The sequence below is a fragment of the Cnephaeus nilssonii genome, assembly GCF_951640355.1.
Source record: "Cnephaeus nilssonii genome assembly, chromosome: 5".
Lineage (NCBI taxonomy): Eukaryota > Metazoa > Chordata > Mammalia > Chiroptera > Vespertilionidae > Cnephaeus > Cnephaeus nilssonii.
The window spans coordinates 18,140,561-18,154,802 of NC_137076.1; the positions used below are offsets into that span (position 1 = coordinate 18,140,561).

Consider the following 14,242-nt stretch of genomic DNA (forward strand, 5'->3'; position numbering starts at 1 on the left):
ATACCTCGATTGAGCCCCTCTGGCTGCTTTCATTGTGTCCAGGGTGTAGGTACTTGCATTGTGTCTCTGACCCAGGGGCCTTGGTCCCCTTGTTTCTTCTGGGTAAAGATGTGCCCTGTGGAAACCATATGTCTACATTAGTGCTGAGCCCTGTTTTCTGGTGGCGGGGCAGGAGAGGGGGTGGTGTCTCGGGCCCAAGACCATATCTCCGTCTCCCAGGTGTTCATCTTGGCTCCTGGCCCCTTGTCTTACAGCCATGGGGATATACACCTGGACTGCTTGGGTAGCATCCAGGACAAAATCACAGTGTGTGCCACCGATGACTCCTACCAGAAGGCACGGCAGAGCATGGCACAAGCCGAGGAGGAGACACGGAGTCGGGGTGCCATTGTCATCAAGCCCGGAGGCCGCTACCTGGGTGAGGATGGGGGCCAGGGACTTCAACTGTGGGGGCTCCACTTGGGCGGGAGTGGATTATGCCTGACAGGCAGCTGTTGGGGGAGTAGGAGGCATTCAGAGCCTGTCCAGGCCAGGAGCAGAGGTGTGGTCCAGCCCCTGAGCAGGACCGGCCAGGTCCATGTCTGGTCAGGAAGAAGGTCCTGCCAGTCAACTGGGGACTATGCCATCTGCTGCCTCCCAAACCCCCAGGTGGACTCAGGACCTAAAATAGAGAATTTGAGTCCTTGGCCTCTCTCCCAGGCTACAGTCTTGGGGACCTTTACTGGCCAGAGACACAGACATGCTTCATGAACACAGGGTTGCCATATTTCCTCTGGCCACCAGCCCTTGTTCTCACATGCCCAGCTGACTCCTCACCGAGTCTGAGATGCCTAGCATGATACAGACCACCAGATGCACCCCACGGTGGCCTGCTGCTGTGTTGGGGCCAGCCAGTGACTGTCGGATTGAGACCTGGAAGGAAAAGCATTGGTCCTTGCTTGCCTGGAAGGCTCAAGCAACTCAGCATTTGTTCAGAAATAATTTTGGTGAAAACATTAAAAATGGGATAAAAAGTACAGTTTATTCAGAAAGCTCATCATTCCGCTGCAGCCTTCTCACCTCCTAGACCCAGATGGAGTTGAAATGTTATCCGAAGTTACTCCCAGGAAAACAGGGGCATTAGGCAGAAGAGGCATGAACCAGCTTACAGCAGACGAGGACCTCGATGGCTTTATGGGGTTTTTCTTTTTAAAGAAATGGTGGGAGGTTTCACATACTCCCAAAGAAAGCCTAGTTTCCTTTCCTTGGCAATGGGGTTGGCTCTGAATGAAATTCCAGATGTGTGTGCAGGAGTTTGTCCTGCTGGTCAGTGTTGAGCCCCAGTGGACATGGCTGCCCGCCGCTGGGATCAGAATCCAAAAAAAGCTTCATCTACTTGCTTTCACCTCAAGATGCAAACATAGACATTCATAGACATCTTAGTGAATTTCTGGGTCTTTCAGCCAAAAACTTGGCCAAGATTTGTCTTATGTGGACCATTTTGTATATGATGAGAATTTTTGCAACAGTTTACGTTTTAGTGGAAACACTCATCTCGCCTCTTAGGATGCTGTCCGGCTGTACTTGGTCTCTCCCCATCTCATGTCAGCCTGTCAGCTGGATCTTCTAGGGACAGAGTCAGGCCCTACCCGAAAGCCTGAAGATTCACTGACCCTACTGGAAGGCCTGCAGATTCACAAAGCACTTCTTCCTTTGTTAAACTGACAAATCAGATTAGAGGGATGAGAGCAAAAAGAAGTCATGATGGAGAAGTTTTTGGCCCAAGGATTTAGGGCATGTGCTGACCTCACTCCGCCATCCACATTCCCGTGGTGTCAGGTGTAGCATCCAGGACAGAATTAACGACTTCCTCCCTCGAGAGCAGTGTCTGCTGGCTCAGTGGAGGGGCAGCCATGCTGGGCCCCATTGTCTATACCAGGAGAAGGTTAGAGCGGCCTGCTGCCCCCAGGGCTCCAGGCACAACCATGGCTGCCTGAAGAGCAAGCACTTGGAGCCAGAGCTGGGGAGCTGCTAACACCCTGGGTTCTCCAGAGCAGCTGCCCAAGCGGCCCTGACATCTCTGTTCCCTACTTTTTCATAAAAGAGAATGGCGAATCCCATGGGACCAGCACAGGGCTCCGAAGTGTAGTCTCAGGGGACGCCTACCTTGGCAGGTCAGGGATCCCCCTCCATTTAACATCAAAAGGACTAATAGACCAGCCCCTTCTCCCTGTGGTGGTCAGCGTTTTTGGTCCCCAGGATTTAGATTGCCCAGGATGAAGTCAGTTATGGCTCTAAACATGCCTGTACTTCCTGCTGCTCCCGTTTCTGAGCTTGCAAGTGCCCAGTGAGCTGTGTGTGGTCAGCAGGTGGCGCTCTCAGCCACCCTGGATCTCCAACTAGCAGGCTGGGCTGGACACGCTGGCTTGGCAGGAGTGTGATGCTGTTGGCCATTGCTTTCCACACTCAGGAACTCAACATCAGCCCCAGGCAGTGGGACACCATGGCCACTCTCACCCCCTCCAATTCTTAACTTATCTATCACCCTGGTTCTCGTTGCAGGCAAGAAGGTTCAGTTTAGGAAACCAGCCCCAGGGGCGACGGATACTGTGCCCTCCCGGAAGCGGGCGACCCCCATCAACCTGGCAAATGCCATCAAGAAAAGTGGTGTTAGCGGGGGTGGTGGGGTATCTCAGAGGCCTTTCCGTGACCGGGTGCTCCATCTTCTGGCACTGAGGCCCTACCGGAAGGCTGAACTGTTGCTGCGGCTACAGAAGGATGGCCTGGCGCAGGCAGACAAGGACACGCTGGACAGCCTCCTCCAGCAGGTGCATGCTTACCCAGGGCTGGCTGGGGTGGGGTGGGATGGGATTCAGCCAGCCTATGAGCAGCCTCTACAGACGGTCTGGACGCACAGTGGACTGGGAGTATGGCATTTACTGTCTGGTGTCTTGAGGTCAGCTTAAAGCCAGGCCAGCACCCTATTCCTTAACATCTGTTAGCACATAGGCAGCGGTCACTGCACAGGAGATCCAAGACTTCATTTGCACAAGCTTTTTAGAATTGAGTGAAACCAGGGAATGCACACGTTAGTGAGAGCCCTCACCAGCTATGATCCCAGGCAGGAGGCTTCACCTCTGGACCTCTGGATTCCATCTGTGGCTGGGGCACGGCTGCAGCACCTCTTGTGGTGCCTAGGGCTTACCTGGTGGGAACATGGTGCTGGCAGGTGAGCCTGCTACTAAGAAACAGCCTGGACTTTGGAGCAAGTGAGGTGAGCCCAGCCACCTTCCTGAGGCCCTGCCCTGGTTCCCAGGATTCCGGGAGGTAGCTGGAGGACCTCTAGGAAGTGAGTGGTTTGCTCTGGCTTCACCACATCAGCCAGGCCATGCTGATGCCACTTCATTGTGTTGCTGTGAGGACAGTCATGCCAGCACCCGAGGTGGAGGTGTGGTCGAGCCTCTCTGGTTCCCCGCTACCAGCTCACCTGTTCTTCCTACTTTCTGCCTTCGACACTCTGGGCATTTGGCCCGTGCCTCTTGTGGCAGAAAGCCTATGCCGAGATGGTAGCTGTACCTGAGGATGAATTTTCATGTTTGCCAAGTTCTTCAGTAGGCCTCTCGACTGTTCATTTTCCCCTTCCTCATGCAACCCGAGGCTCTTGTGAACCATGCAGCGTGTTTGGTAGGAGAATGTGAGCACCATGCTCCAGCTGGGGTCCCTCATTACCCCTAGCCCCAGAGTCCACGGTAAAGGGTAGGGGTGGGGAAAAGAGGCCTCTAGATCTTCCCCCGTGGAAAAGTTGGAGCTTCATTTCATGCATGGTTGTAGATCTGGGTTGGGCCCAGGCCCACCCATTATCTCTGGGGCACCCATTATCTTTGTCTAGGAAGACATCTCCTGTATTACCAGGGCCTTGGTAATTGTTAACACTTCACATCACCAGTATATCGGGGGCTCCCATGTCCACTTACTTGGCACCCATGTGTGGATTTGGCCTCCTGAGGCACCAACCCCAGCTCATAGTTTGTGCTGAGAAGGACTAATCAGTGATTTTTCTACATGCGAGTTTAGGAGTTGGCTCAGGGGCTTGCCAAAGCTCTAGGAAGCTGCAGAACCAGAAATAGCCTTACCAGGGGGCTCAGTTCCTTGGAAGGTCAAACATGTCGGTCTTGTCCTCACAAATTAAAGGGAAGCACATGGAAGGCCCTTCCCCTGGGCTGGGTGCCCCCAGAACCTTTCTCTGTAGCACGGGGAGACCAAGGTAGGGCTGAGGGGAGTTTGATGGAGCTGTCAGGTGTGAGTCAGGACTGAAGATACAGGTGGGATCCATGTCCGTCCCTGGATGTGCCTGCAGCCCTCACTGCTGTCAGGCTAGGCCCTCAGCCTCTGGTGTGGCGTTCTTAAGAATGCCCTCACTCCCGCCCTCCCCTCTTGCCTTGCTTATGCCTGAAATGAAGAAGAAACACGAGAGACCCTCAAACCCAGAATGTGAAACTTAGCTGACAGAGCACACAGATACACCTGAGGTTTACCCTCAGAGAGGCCCTTAGACACGATAGGACACCACACTCCATTTTCTGGAGACGGGTCTGGGGGTGCTTATATGGACCAGCCTGGAGCAACCGCTCTGTTTCATACCCCCGGACGCTCTCGTTGCTCCAGGCCCTTCTGGAACTAGAGAGGCACCGTGATGGGCTATGGCTCCTCCACTCAGCTTGGGTTGTTGGCAGCCTCCTGGAGGTAGCCCAGCCAGCATCTACAGGCAGAGCGTCCTCCTTGTGCCTGCTCTGATTTCTCCTGAACGGCCCCATCTGCCTTGTGCTTCTGTGTTCACTGCCCAGGTAGTTCTCCCCAGTGATTGTGGGGGGCAGCAGGGCCCTGTCAACTTGGGGAAGGGGAAGGTCTTCAGGAATCCTGTGGGCTGCACCTTGCCTAGGCTGGTCAGCCTCCCACATGACCAGGTGTCCGGTGAGCAGCACTGACAAAATTGCGTTCCTCAAAGGAACCTCTCTTCCTTCTGTGGAAACATTGAAGGCATCTGTTTCCAGGGCTGGCTGGGCTTCAGAGAAACCCATAGGCTCCTCCTCATGGGTGGGAGTGTTGACAGGTTGGACATGCTTCTAGAGAGTATTTGAGCAAAATGTATCAAAAGCCATAAAAGGCGTTCAGAGCCTTTGACCCATTAATCCCATTTCTGGGAAGTTGGCGAAAGAACCGTTGCCTGCATGGAAAAGCCTGCACATGGTGACGTCTGTTTATGCTACAGAGAAACTGGAAACACATCCGCATCCAACAAAGGAGAAATGTTTGAGTAAATCATAGTGTGGCCATTCGGTGGAATATTACTCAACTGTTAAAAATGCTCCTTGTGGCCCTGGCTGGGGTAGTTTGGTTGGTTGGAGCGTTGTTCCATACATCAAAAGGTTGCAGGTTCAATTCTCGGTCAGGGCACATACCTGGGTTGCAGGTTCGATCCCTGGTTGGCATATGAACATGAGGCAGTCAATCAATGTTTCTCCCTGTCCCTCCCTCGCTTCTCTCTAAAAAATAAAATATATCCTCTGGTGAGGATTAAAAAAAAATTCTTACCAGATAGTTTCAACATCTGAGTAATCTTAGTGTTGGCACCAGATGATTGTCTTTAAAAAAATGCTCCTTGTGGAAATCACTGTGACATGAAGTCCTCTTAGAACCCAGTAATAGGGAGAAACAGCAACACACAGCTACACATGCATGTGTAGAAGACCAGGGCGCCCTTCAAAACTTCAAGCACCCTTAAGGCAGATGTTTAAAACCCATCTTCAAAAACCATTTAGAGACCAACTCAGCTTTCATTAACGAATGGGAGCAGAGCTGGCTGGTACATGGGAGGTGGGCTCAGTCTGGCCCCTAGAGGCGCCTCTTGCCCAGCACCCCCAACCTCTGCCTACTCTGCCTCAGGAGCTGCAAATCCTAGAGGGGTGTCTTCATCCATTCAGGCTGCTATTGCAGTCCCATGGACCTGGACGGCTCAAACAACAGACATTTACTTCTCACAGTTCTGGAGACTGGACTTGCAAGATCAAGGTGGTGGCAGATTAGGTAGCTTTGAAGGCCCCCATGGTGATTCATCTTCACACTGTGTCTTTACATGGCAGAAGGGCAAGGGAACCTCTTATATAAGGAGACTAATCCCAATCATGAGGGCTCCGCTGTCATGATCTAAACACCTCCCAAAGGCCTCACCTCCAAATACTATCACATACCATAATGTGAATTTTGGGGACACATGTTCAATCCATAGCAGAGGGAGGCTGATGATGGGTTTATACATGGTAGCCCCCCTTTCTAGAGCCAGTCTGGCCCCGAGCAGCTGTGAGAAGTGTGCATCTGGACTTAGTGCAGAGGAGCTGGGGGAGGGGTGCTGCCCTCTTTCCTTCCAGGACTGCCTGTCTGCCTCCATGCTCCCTTCCCTCCAGGCTTCCCACAAAGTGACGCTGGCTCTGTGTTGCAGGTGGCCAACATGAATACCAAGGATGGCACTTGCACACTGAAGGACTGTGTGTACAAGGATGTGCAAAAGGACTGGCCTGGCTACTCAGAGGGGGACCAGCAGCTGCTAAAGCGCATGCTTGTCAGGTAAGGCCACCTCTCCTGGGCCTCAGGTAGATCTCAGGGCCTGGGGTGGCCTTGTCTAGTTCCAAAGGCTTCAGGGCTGAGAGCTGGGTAGAAAGGCCCGTGGAAACTCTGGCCATCTTCTCCTGCCTGGACAGCCCACCTTGGCCTCCTGCTGGGGGAAAGGCCAGCCCCCGCTGTGTGGGCTCAAGAGCATACATCACTCTCCAAGGGCTTCTGCTTAGGAGGCTGTGCCTTCTTCTTAGAACCATTTAAGAATGGGAAGCAGACAAAACAAAGCTCCCCACAGGCATGACTAAGCAGGTTAAATGCACCCTCTGGGGTTAGGGACCAGAGGTCAGGAGTGGCCTTGGGATCTGGGAGGAGTGGGTAAGCGGCCTGGTCAGCCAGCGATTGATGCCTTCTCTACTGGTGCCAGCTGAACACTAATTCTTAAGTGATTTCTCAGGACCTGGAGCTCTTTATGGAGGTTTTATTTTTTTTTCCTTCTCTGTTAAGTTCAGCTCTTTTTTTTTTTTTTTTTTTTAAATTTCTTTATTGATTAAGGTGTCACATATTTGTCCTCATCCCCCCCTTCCCATCCCACACCCCTCCCCTTGGATGCCCCAACCCTCTGTTGAACTTAAGCATTGGTTAGGCTCATATGCATGCACACAAGACCTTTGGTTGATCTCTCCCCCCTCCCCCCACCCTCCCCTATCCTCCCTCTGAGGCCCGATAGTCCGATCGATGCCTCCTTGTTTCTGGTTCTGTTCTTGTTCATCAGTCTATGTTGTTCATCATTTCCCCTAGATGAGCGAAATCATGTGTCACTATAGATATACTTATAAGAATTGAATGTGCGACGAGCAATAATAGTTATGCTGACAGGCAAATGAATCAGTCTGTAGTGAGTTTCTTTCTGGACCAACAGTTCTTTTGAGACCCAATATCAATGTCCACTGGTTCCCTATGAGTACATGTCGGCACTGACCCCTCAGCTCTGGATGGTGGACAAATGGTGGTAATGCAGGTCCGACTCCCTCTGGTTTGGTCTCGGCTGGACCCAGGGGCACTGCTTCACCCGGATCCAGGGGCCCACGGCCTCACCCGGACCCGGGGCCAGGCTCACCCGGATCCAGGGGCCCGCGGCCTCGCCCGGACCCGGGGCCCAGGGCTCACCCGGATCCAGGGGCCCGCGGCCTCGCCCGGACCCGGGGCCCAGGGCTCACCCGGATCCAGGGGCCCGGGGCCTCGCCCGGACCCGGGGCCCAGGGCTCACCCGGATCCAGGGGCCCGCGGCCTCGCCCGGACCCGGGGCCCAGGGCTCACCCGGATCCAGGGGCCCGCGGCCTCGCCCGGACCCGGGGCCCAGGGCTCACCCGGATCCAGGGGCCCGCGGCCTCGCCCGGACCCGGGGCCCAGGGCTCACCCGGATCCAGGGGCCCGCGGCCTCGCCCGGACCCGGGGCCCAGGGCTCACCTGGATCCAGGGGCCCGCGGCCTCGCCCAGACCCGGGGCCCAGGGCTCACCCGGATCCAGGGGCACACGGCCTCGCCCGGACCCAGGATTCAGCCTCACCCGGACCCAGGGGCGCACGGCCTCGCCCAGACCCAGGATTCAGCCTCACCCGGACCCAGGGGCGCATGGCCTCGCCCGGACCCAGGGGCACGTGGCCTCACCCAGACCCGGGGCCCAGCCTCACCCTGACCCAGTTCCCAGCCTCACCCAGACCCAGGGGCACGCGGCTTCACCCGGATCCGGGACCCAGCGGGGTTTCGTCTTCTTGATCCCAATTCCTGTTGGTCAATTCCCTCTCAGCAATTCCTTCGGCCATTTTCTCAGAGTTCCAGGGCAGCCACCGCAGAACTCGTTGGGCGGCGGGCTCGGCGAAGCTCCGGTGTGCCCGGTGCGCGGCGGCGGGCTGGTCCGGGGTGGCTGCGTCGGCCCTTGGGTCTGCAGCGGTGGCCGTTCGCCGAGCGTGCGCACCTGGCCGCTTCCGGGGTGTTGAGATTCTTGAAGGACTCGGAGGTCAGCAAGCTCGTAGTCTCCCGCCCCATGTCTCCCAGGGGCTCGTCTGTCCGTGCTCGGCAGCGAGTGAAGCCTTCCCCTCAGCCGGAGACCGCTGGGGGAACTGCACCGAGCACGTTCCAGGCCGCCATTGTGTCGCCTGAGCCGTAGTTTTTAAAGTGTGGTCTTTGGGTCACCGGCATCAGCTTCATCCCGCGTACCCCTCTCTTTTATTCTAGTTGTATAGCATCCGCTCAGTTAGCCCTCCGGTGGTTCTGGATGGTGTCTGCTCTGCTCTCCCGTCGTAGTCTCAAAACCGTTGTGGTAGGCAGCAATCAGGCTTCTGCCCTATGCCTCCATCTTGGTCCTTGTTTGTATAGTTAAGTCTTGATTGTTGTTGGTGTCACTGGGAGGAATTGTCCTCCAGGCCTATTGGCCGTGCGGACCCTCTGTGTCTATAAAGGAAGAGTTGCTGTGCGGAAGACACGCCTATGTGCCGGGTCTTGGTGCAGCAAGGCTTCGGCGCTCACTGCGTCTGCCTCTTGAATGTGTCCCTTATGGGAGTGGTCGAAGACTGGTGTCATCTCACACCGACCACTAGATGCCCTCATTTCTGGGTCTCCAATGTAGTGTAGGTCAGCTACTGCCTGTGGCCCCTCAGCAGGAATTACAGCATCCCTTATATTCGTGACCTGTTTCGGTGCCTTCCCCTTTTGGCTGCCTCCCTATCGCTCAGCTTCCCCAATCTCCCTAGGTGGTCGCTCTTGATATCCCCCTTTGTGGGCTGAGTGCAAAGTCTTGGTGTTGTTAAGCCTTGATTGCTGTTGGTACACTGGGAGGATGTGACCTCCAGCCCAATTGGCTGTGAGGATCAGCTGTGTCTATGCCGGGAGACAGCCCCATTCAACTAGACTTGCAAAATTGTAAAAGCCTCTGTGTTCAGCTTGGATGGGGCGGAGTTACAGGGCGGAGCCTACCGCCTTGGCTTCCTGTCAGCCCCGCCCTATGAGGTTCCTGTGTCCCTCCGTACTCCCAGCAAACACCTCTGAGAGAAAAGTGCCCTGGAGTTTCGCGCGCTGCCAAACAGTCTAGTCTCTCCCCCAATGAATCTGGATTCCCAGATTCTCTCCCGGAACTGGGTCTCCGTGTAGTCAGAATTGGGGCTCACCTCAGTCTGGCGCTCTTGTCTCCTTCCCTCCAGGGCGACTCAGCGGCACAGTCAACAGCCCATCCTCCGCGCACAATCCCGTGCGCGCCTCCGGTGCTCTGCTCTTCGCCGCCTCTCTGCATCTCTGCCCCACAGCCCAGCTTTCCCCAGTATGAGCCTGGCTTCCCCGGGTCTTTCCCGGAACTGGGGTTCAGTGCAGTTGGAACTAGGGGTTCAGCACAGTCCGGAGCTTTTGTCTCCTTCCGCTAGGGCAATCCAGCGGCACAGGCAACAGACCCTCCTCTGCGCGCATTCCCGTGCGCGGCTCCGGCGCAGCTCCTCTGTGTCTCCGTCCCACAGCTCAGACTCCCCCAGCATGAGCCCGGCTTCCCAGGGTTTCGCCGGGAAATGGGGTTCAGTGCAGTCGGAGCTGGGGTTCAGCACAATCTGGCGCTTTTATCTCCTTCCCGCCAGAGAACGCCAGCCAGGCCGTCAGCCGCCCCTTCCTCTCCGGCTCCGTCTTCCCCGCACGCGCGCGGGCTCGTGTCTCCGCCTGTGTCTCCATACCTCAAGCTTTTACGGCTTCTCTGATTTTCCTTGTGGTTTTCTTTTTCCTTCTAATTGTGGGCATTTCAGTCAGCCAGCTTTCCTGTGGTTCTGGATGATGTCCGTTTTGACTTTTAGTTGTGTTTTTGATATTGTTGTGCCCGGCTGTAGGTTAGGTGTTTAACCTATGCCGCCATCTTCTAAGTTCAGCTCTTTAAAGCAGTAATTGCATCTGGAAAACAAAGCTGAGTTGGGGCCACTCTAGGTGAACCCCAAGTTCCTCCTGAGCCCTGCAGGGCACTCATCCCCAAGCGACCAGGCCCGAGGTCCCTGCTCTGGCTGTCCAAGGTTTTTGGGTGCTGGGGAGCTGAAAGGAGACACTCTCTGTAGAAGAGACACTCTCCCCATGTCCCCTCTCTGGCGATCTGTTGCCCCAGCTAAACGTGTTAGGTTGCCACTGTCCCCTCCTGCAGGTGTTTTCATTCATCACATAATTTTTGGTAAAAAAGATCCAGTGTTGAAATGGCTGATTATGCCTACCCAGGTACTTTGAGGTGGCAAGGGGCACTTGAGGGGCACAGCGAGGCTTCTCCTATCCGTCCTTCTTTTAGAGCCTCTCACCAGGTGCCTAAGTTCCCAGACCTCAGGGCCTTGTCCTCACTGAATTTCCAGGAAGGGACATGGCTGAGAGTTAGTAGCCCATGTGCATGTTTGCATACAAGTGTGTGTGCACTTGTGTGTGTATGGTCAGTAGGAAACAGCACTCAGAGGTTCCCCACCCAGCCCTGTGCACACATCCACATGGACAGCCTTGCAGGTGATCTGGAGCAGGGGGGCAATGTGGCCCCCATGGTCTGAAAACTTACCTTGTCCTTCCTGTTCTTGTGTGATTGGGAAAAGGTCTCACTAGCCTTCCTCCTGCTTCCTCTAATTCTGCCACTGGGGCATTATGCTCCTAGACTCTTCCCATCGTCTTCCCTATTATCCTTTCTCTCTTTTTTTCTTTTAGGAGGTTTCTTTGGCTTCTCCCAACCTGTCCTTTTGGCCATCATTTCTAGTTCCCAAGAGTCCTTCTTATTCTCTTTTTTGTAGCATCATCTTCTTTTATTTATATTTAAAATAAATATGTTTTTATTGATTTCAGAGAAAGGAAAAAAAGAGGAAGAGAGAGAGAGAGGGAAACAAACATTGATTGGCTGCCTCTTGCACGCCCTCTAATGGGATTTGAGCCCACAACTTGGGCATGTGCCCTGACCGAGAATTGAACAGGCAACCTCCTGGTGCATGGGACAATGCTCAACCAACTGAGCCACACCAGCCGGGCGTATCATGTTCTTATCCATGGGAGTGATGCCGTTTTTAATTTACTCTTAAGGAAATTAAAAAATATATAGCTTTATTGAGATACAGTTCACTTAACACAAGCCGGTTTGGCTCAGTGGAAAGAGCGTCAGCCTGGGGACTGAAGGGTCCCCAGTTTGATCCCGGTCAAAGGCATGTACCTTGATTGCAGGCTGGTTGAGGTGTGTGCAAAGGCAACCAATTGATATGTCTCTCTTACATCTATGTTTCTCTCTCCCTTCCATTCTCTCTAAAAATCAATGGAAAATATCCTTGGGTGAGGATTAACAACAACAAAAAAGTGTACAACTTATTGGTATTTAGTGCATTCACAATGTTGTGCAGCCATGATCTCTAATTCCAGAACATTTCTATCACCCCAAAGGAGACTCCTCTTTAGTAGTCACTCCCTCATTGCCCTCCCCTAACCCTTGGCCATTCGTTTTCTCTTTCTATGGATTCGCTTGTTCTGGACATTTCATATAAATGGGATCATACACCATGTGGCCTTTTGTGTCTGGCTTCTTTATTCATAATGCTTTTAAGGTTCATCCAGGTTGTAGCATATGTCAGTGCTTCATTCCTTTTTTTTTTTTTTTTTAATATATATTTTTATTGATTTCAGAGAGGTAAGGAGAGGGAGAGATAGAAACATCAATGATGAGAGAATCATTGATTGGCTGCCTCCACTGGGGATCGAGCCCACAACCTGGGCATGTGCCCTTGACTGGAACCGAACCCGGGACCCTTCAGTCCACAGGCTGACACTCTATCCACTGAGCCAAACCAGCCAGGGCGCTTCATTCCTTTTTATAGCTAAATAATATTCTGTTAGACGGATGGGCCACATTTTATTTATTCATCTTTTCAATGGATACCTGGGTTGTTTCCACCTCTTGGTGTAATTGTGCTGCCATGAACATTTGTGTCCAAGGATTTGTGTAGACATGGATTTTCAGTTCTCTTTAAACATATACCAAGGAGTGCAAGTGCTGAGCCACATGGTAATTCTATGATTTACTTTTTGAAAAATCACTATGCTCTTTCTCAGTGACTGCACCGTTTTACATTCCCACCAGCAGATACAGAAGTTCAGTTTTCTACATCCTCACCAACACTTATTTCCTGATGTTGTTTTAGTCCAACTGTCCTAGTGGGTGTGAAGTCGTATCTCACTGTGATTTTGATTTGCGTTTCCCTGATGAAGAACAATGTTGAGCACCTTCTCATGTGCTTGTTGGCCATTTGCATATCTTCTTTGGAGAGATGTTGATACAAGTCCTTTGTCTTTCTGAAGATACTAAGACTGGTGTTTTTGTTGTTGAGTTAAAGTTTTCATCCCCTTACAGTCCTTCCTTTCAAATGAATTTTTCTGTCTGTTGTGGAGCCTGACATTTGTTGCCTGGAAGCCCCACTCTCCTCAGGACTTTCCTCTGCGCGGCTCTGACTCCTCTGGAGGGCTTCTCTGTGTCCTCCTCTCCCAGGGCCACACGCCTGTCCCTCCTGTCTTCAGGTGTGGCCCAAGCAGCCTCCCAGCGCCTGGAGAAGGCCCAGGCGCCTCCTCGCCTGGACATGCTGTGGGCTCTGCAGCAGACCAGGCCCCAGAGCAGGGCTGCGCAGGAACAGCCTGCTGGGAGCTCCTCCTCTGAGGTCCTGAGGCTACGACCCCTGGGCCTCAGGATTCTGTGGCCTGGGACTTGGTTTTCTCGGAGCCTATATTTCTGCATTAGTGTTAAATATTGTTGTTTTCTTGTTCCCTTTCCTCTTCATGCCTTTTTAGTGGGGAACTTGAAAGAGAGTGAAAGAAATGCCTGTCCTTGGTTTTCAGTCATTAACCAGAGCTCTGGTGGCTTCCCTGAGAATGGACAGCAAGCCTGCCCCTCCTTAACCACAGGGACCGTGTTGCCTAGTGAGTGCCCGCATGTCTTGGGCACCTTTCCTGTGGCTCTCCTTGCATTTTGGGCCTCATGCAGGGGATAGCCGCGGTGGTTTGGAGTGTGGCCATTGATCAGGGAGTCAGGCTTGCTTGTCACTGGTTGAAGCAGCACAGACGTGGTCCTTGAGCCCCTGGACCTCAGTCTCCCTGCAGGGCTGGAGGAGGGCCCTCAGCACCACACACAGCACCAGGGTCACCATCCAGCTTTGGGGTGTCTGTCTCTTCTTTTATCCCTGGCTGCATTGTTTTGCTCAGGTCCAGGTGGACCAGTAGCCACCCCTGTCATCCACAAGGAGGTGCTGTGGCCTGTGCTGAATCCAGGAGGCCTTCCTGTCACAGACCAGGGCGTCGCAGTTCTCTTCTGTATTCTCTAGGGTTTCTGCAGTGAGCGTCATTATTAGGGTAAACAGTTGAGTGGCCAGCACCCCAGTATCCCAGCTTCCATGGGTAAACAGTACAGACCTGGAGTGTTTGGTCGATTTTATATGGTTCCTTGGTAACAGGAGTCTAGATGAGTGGGTGATCAATTGATCCTTCTCTGGGCACAGGACACCCGGTGGGACAGTCCTCTGGGCAGTGAGGCCACAGCTGTGGATAAAACTAGGATGGGATGTACTCCGGCAGCTCTGCCCACCAGGCCCTGACATACCTGTTATGCTCACCCTCCTCTGGTTCAGGGCAGCAGC

The 14,242-nt window shown here is 53.6% G+C and overlaps 1 protein-coding gene across 1 annotated transcript in view; it reads left to right on the plus strand.

Annotated features, from left to right (window-relative positions):
- ELL (elongation factor for RNA polymerase II) overlaps positions 1 to 14,242 on the plus strand; it is a 64,440-nt gene that overhangs the window by 40,881 nt on the left and 9,317 nt on the right. The window contains exons 4-6 of the mRNA XM_079772503.1: positions 255 to 418; positions 2,542 to 2,807; positions 6,476 to 6,600. Of these exons, the coding sequence (XP_079628629.1) occupies positions 255 to 418; positions 2,542 to 2,807; positions 6,476 to 6,600 (555 nt within the window). The remainder of the gene's footprint in view (positions 1 to 254; positions 419 to 2,541; positions 2,808 to 6,475; positions 6,601 to 14,242) is intronic.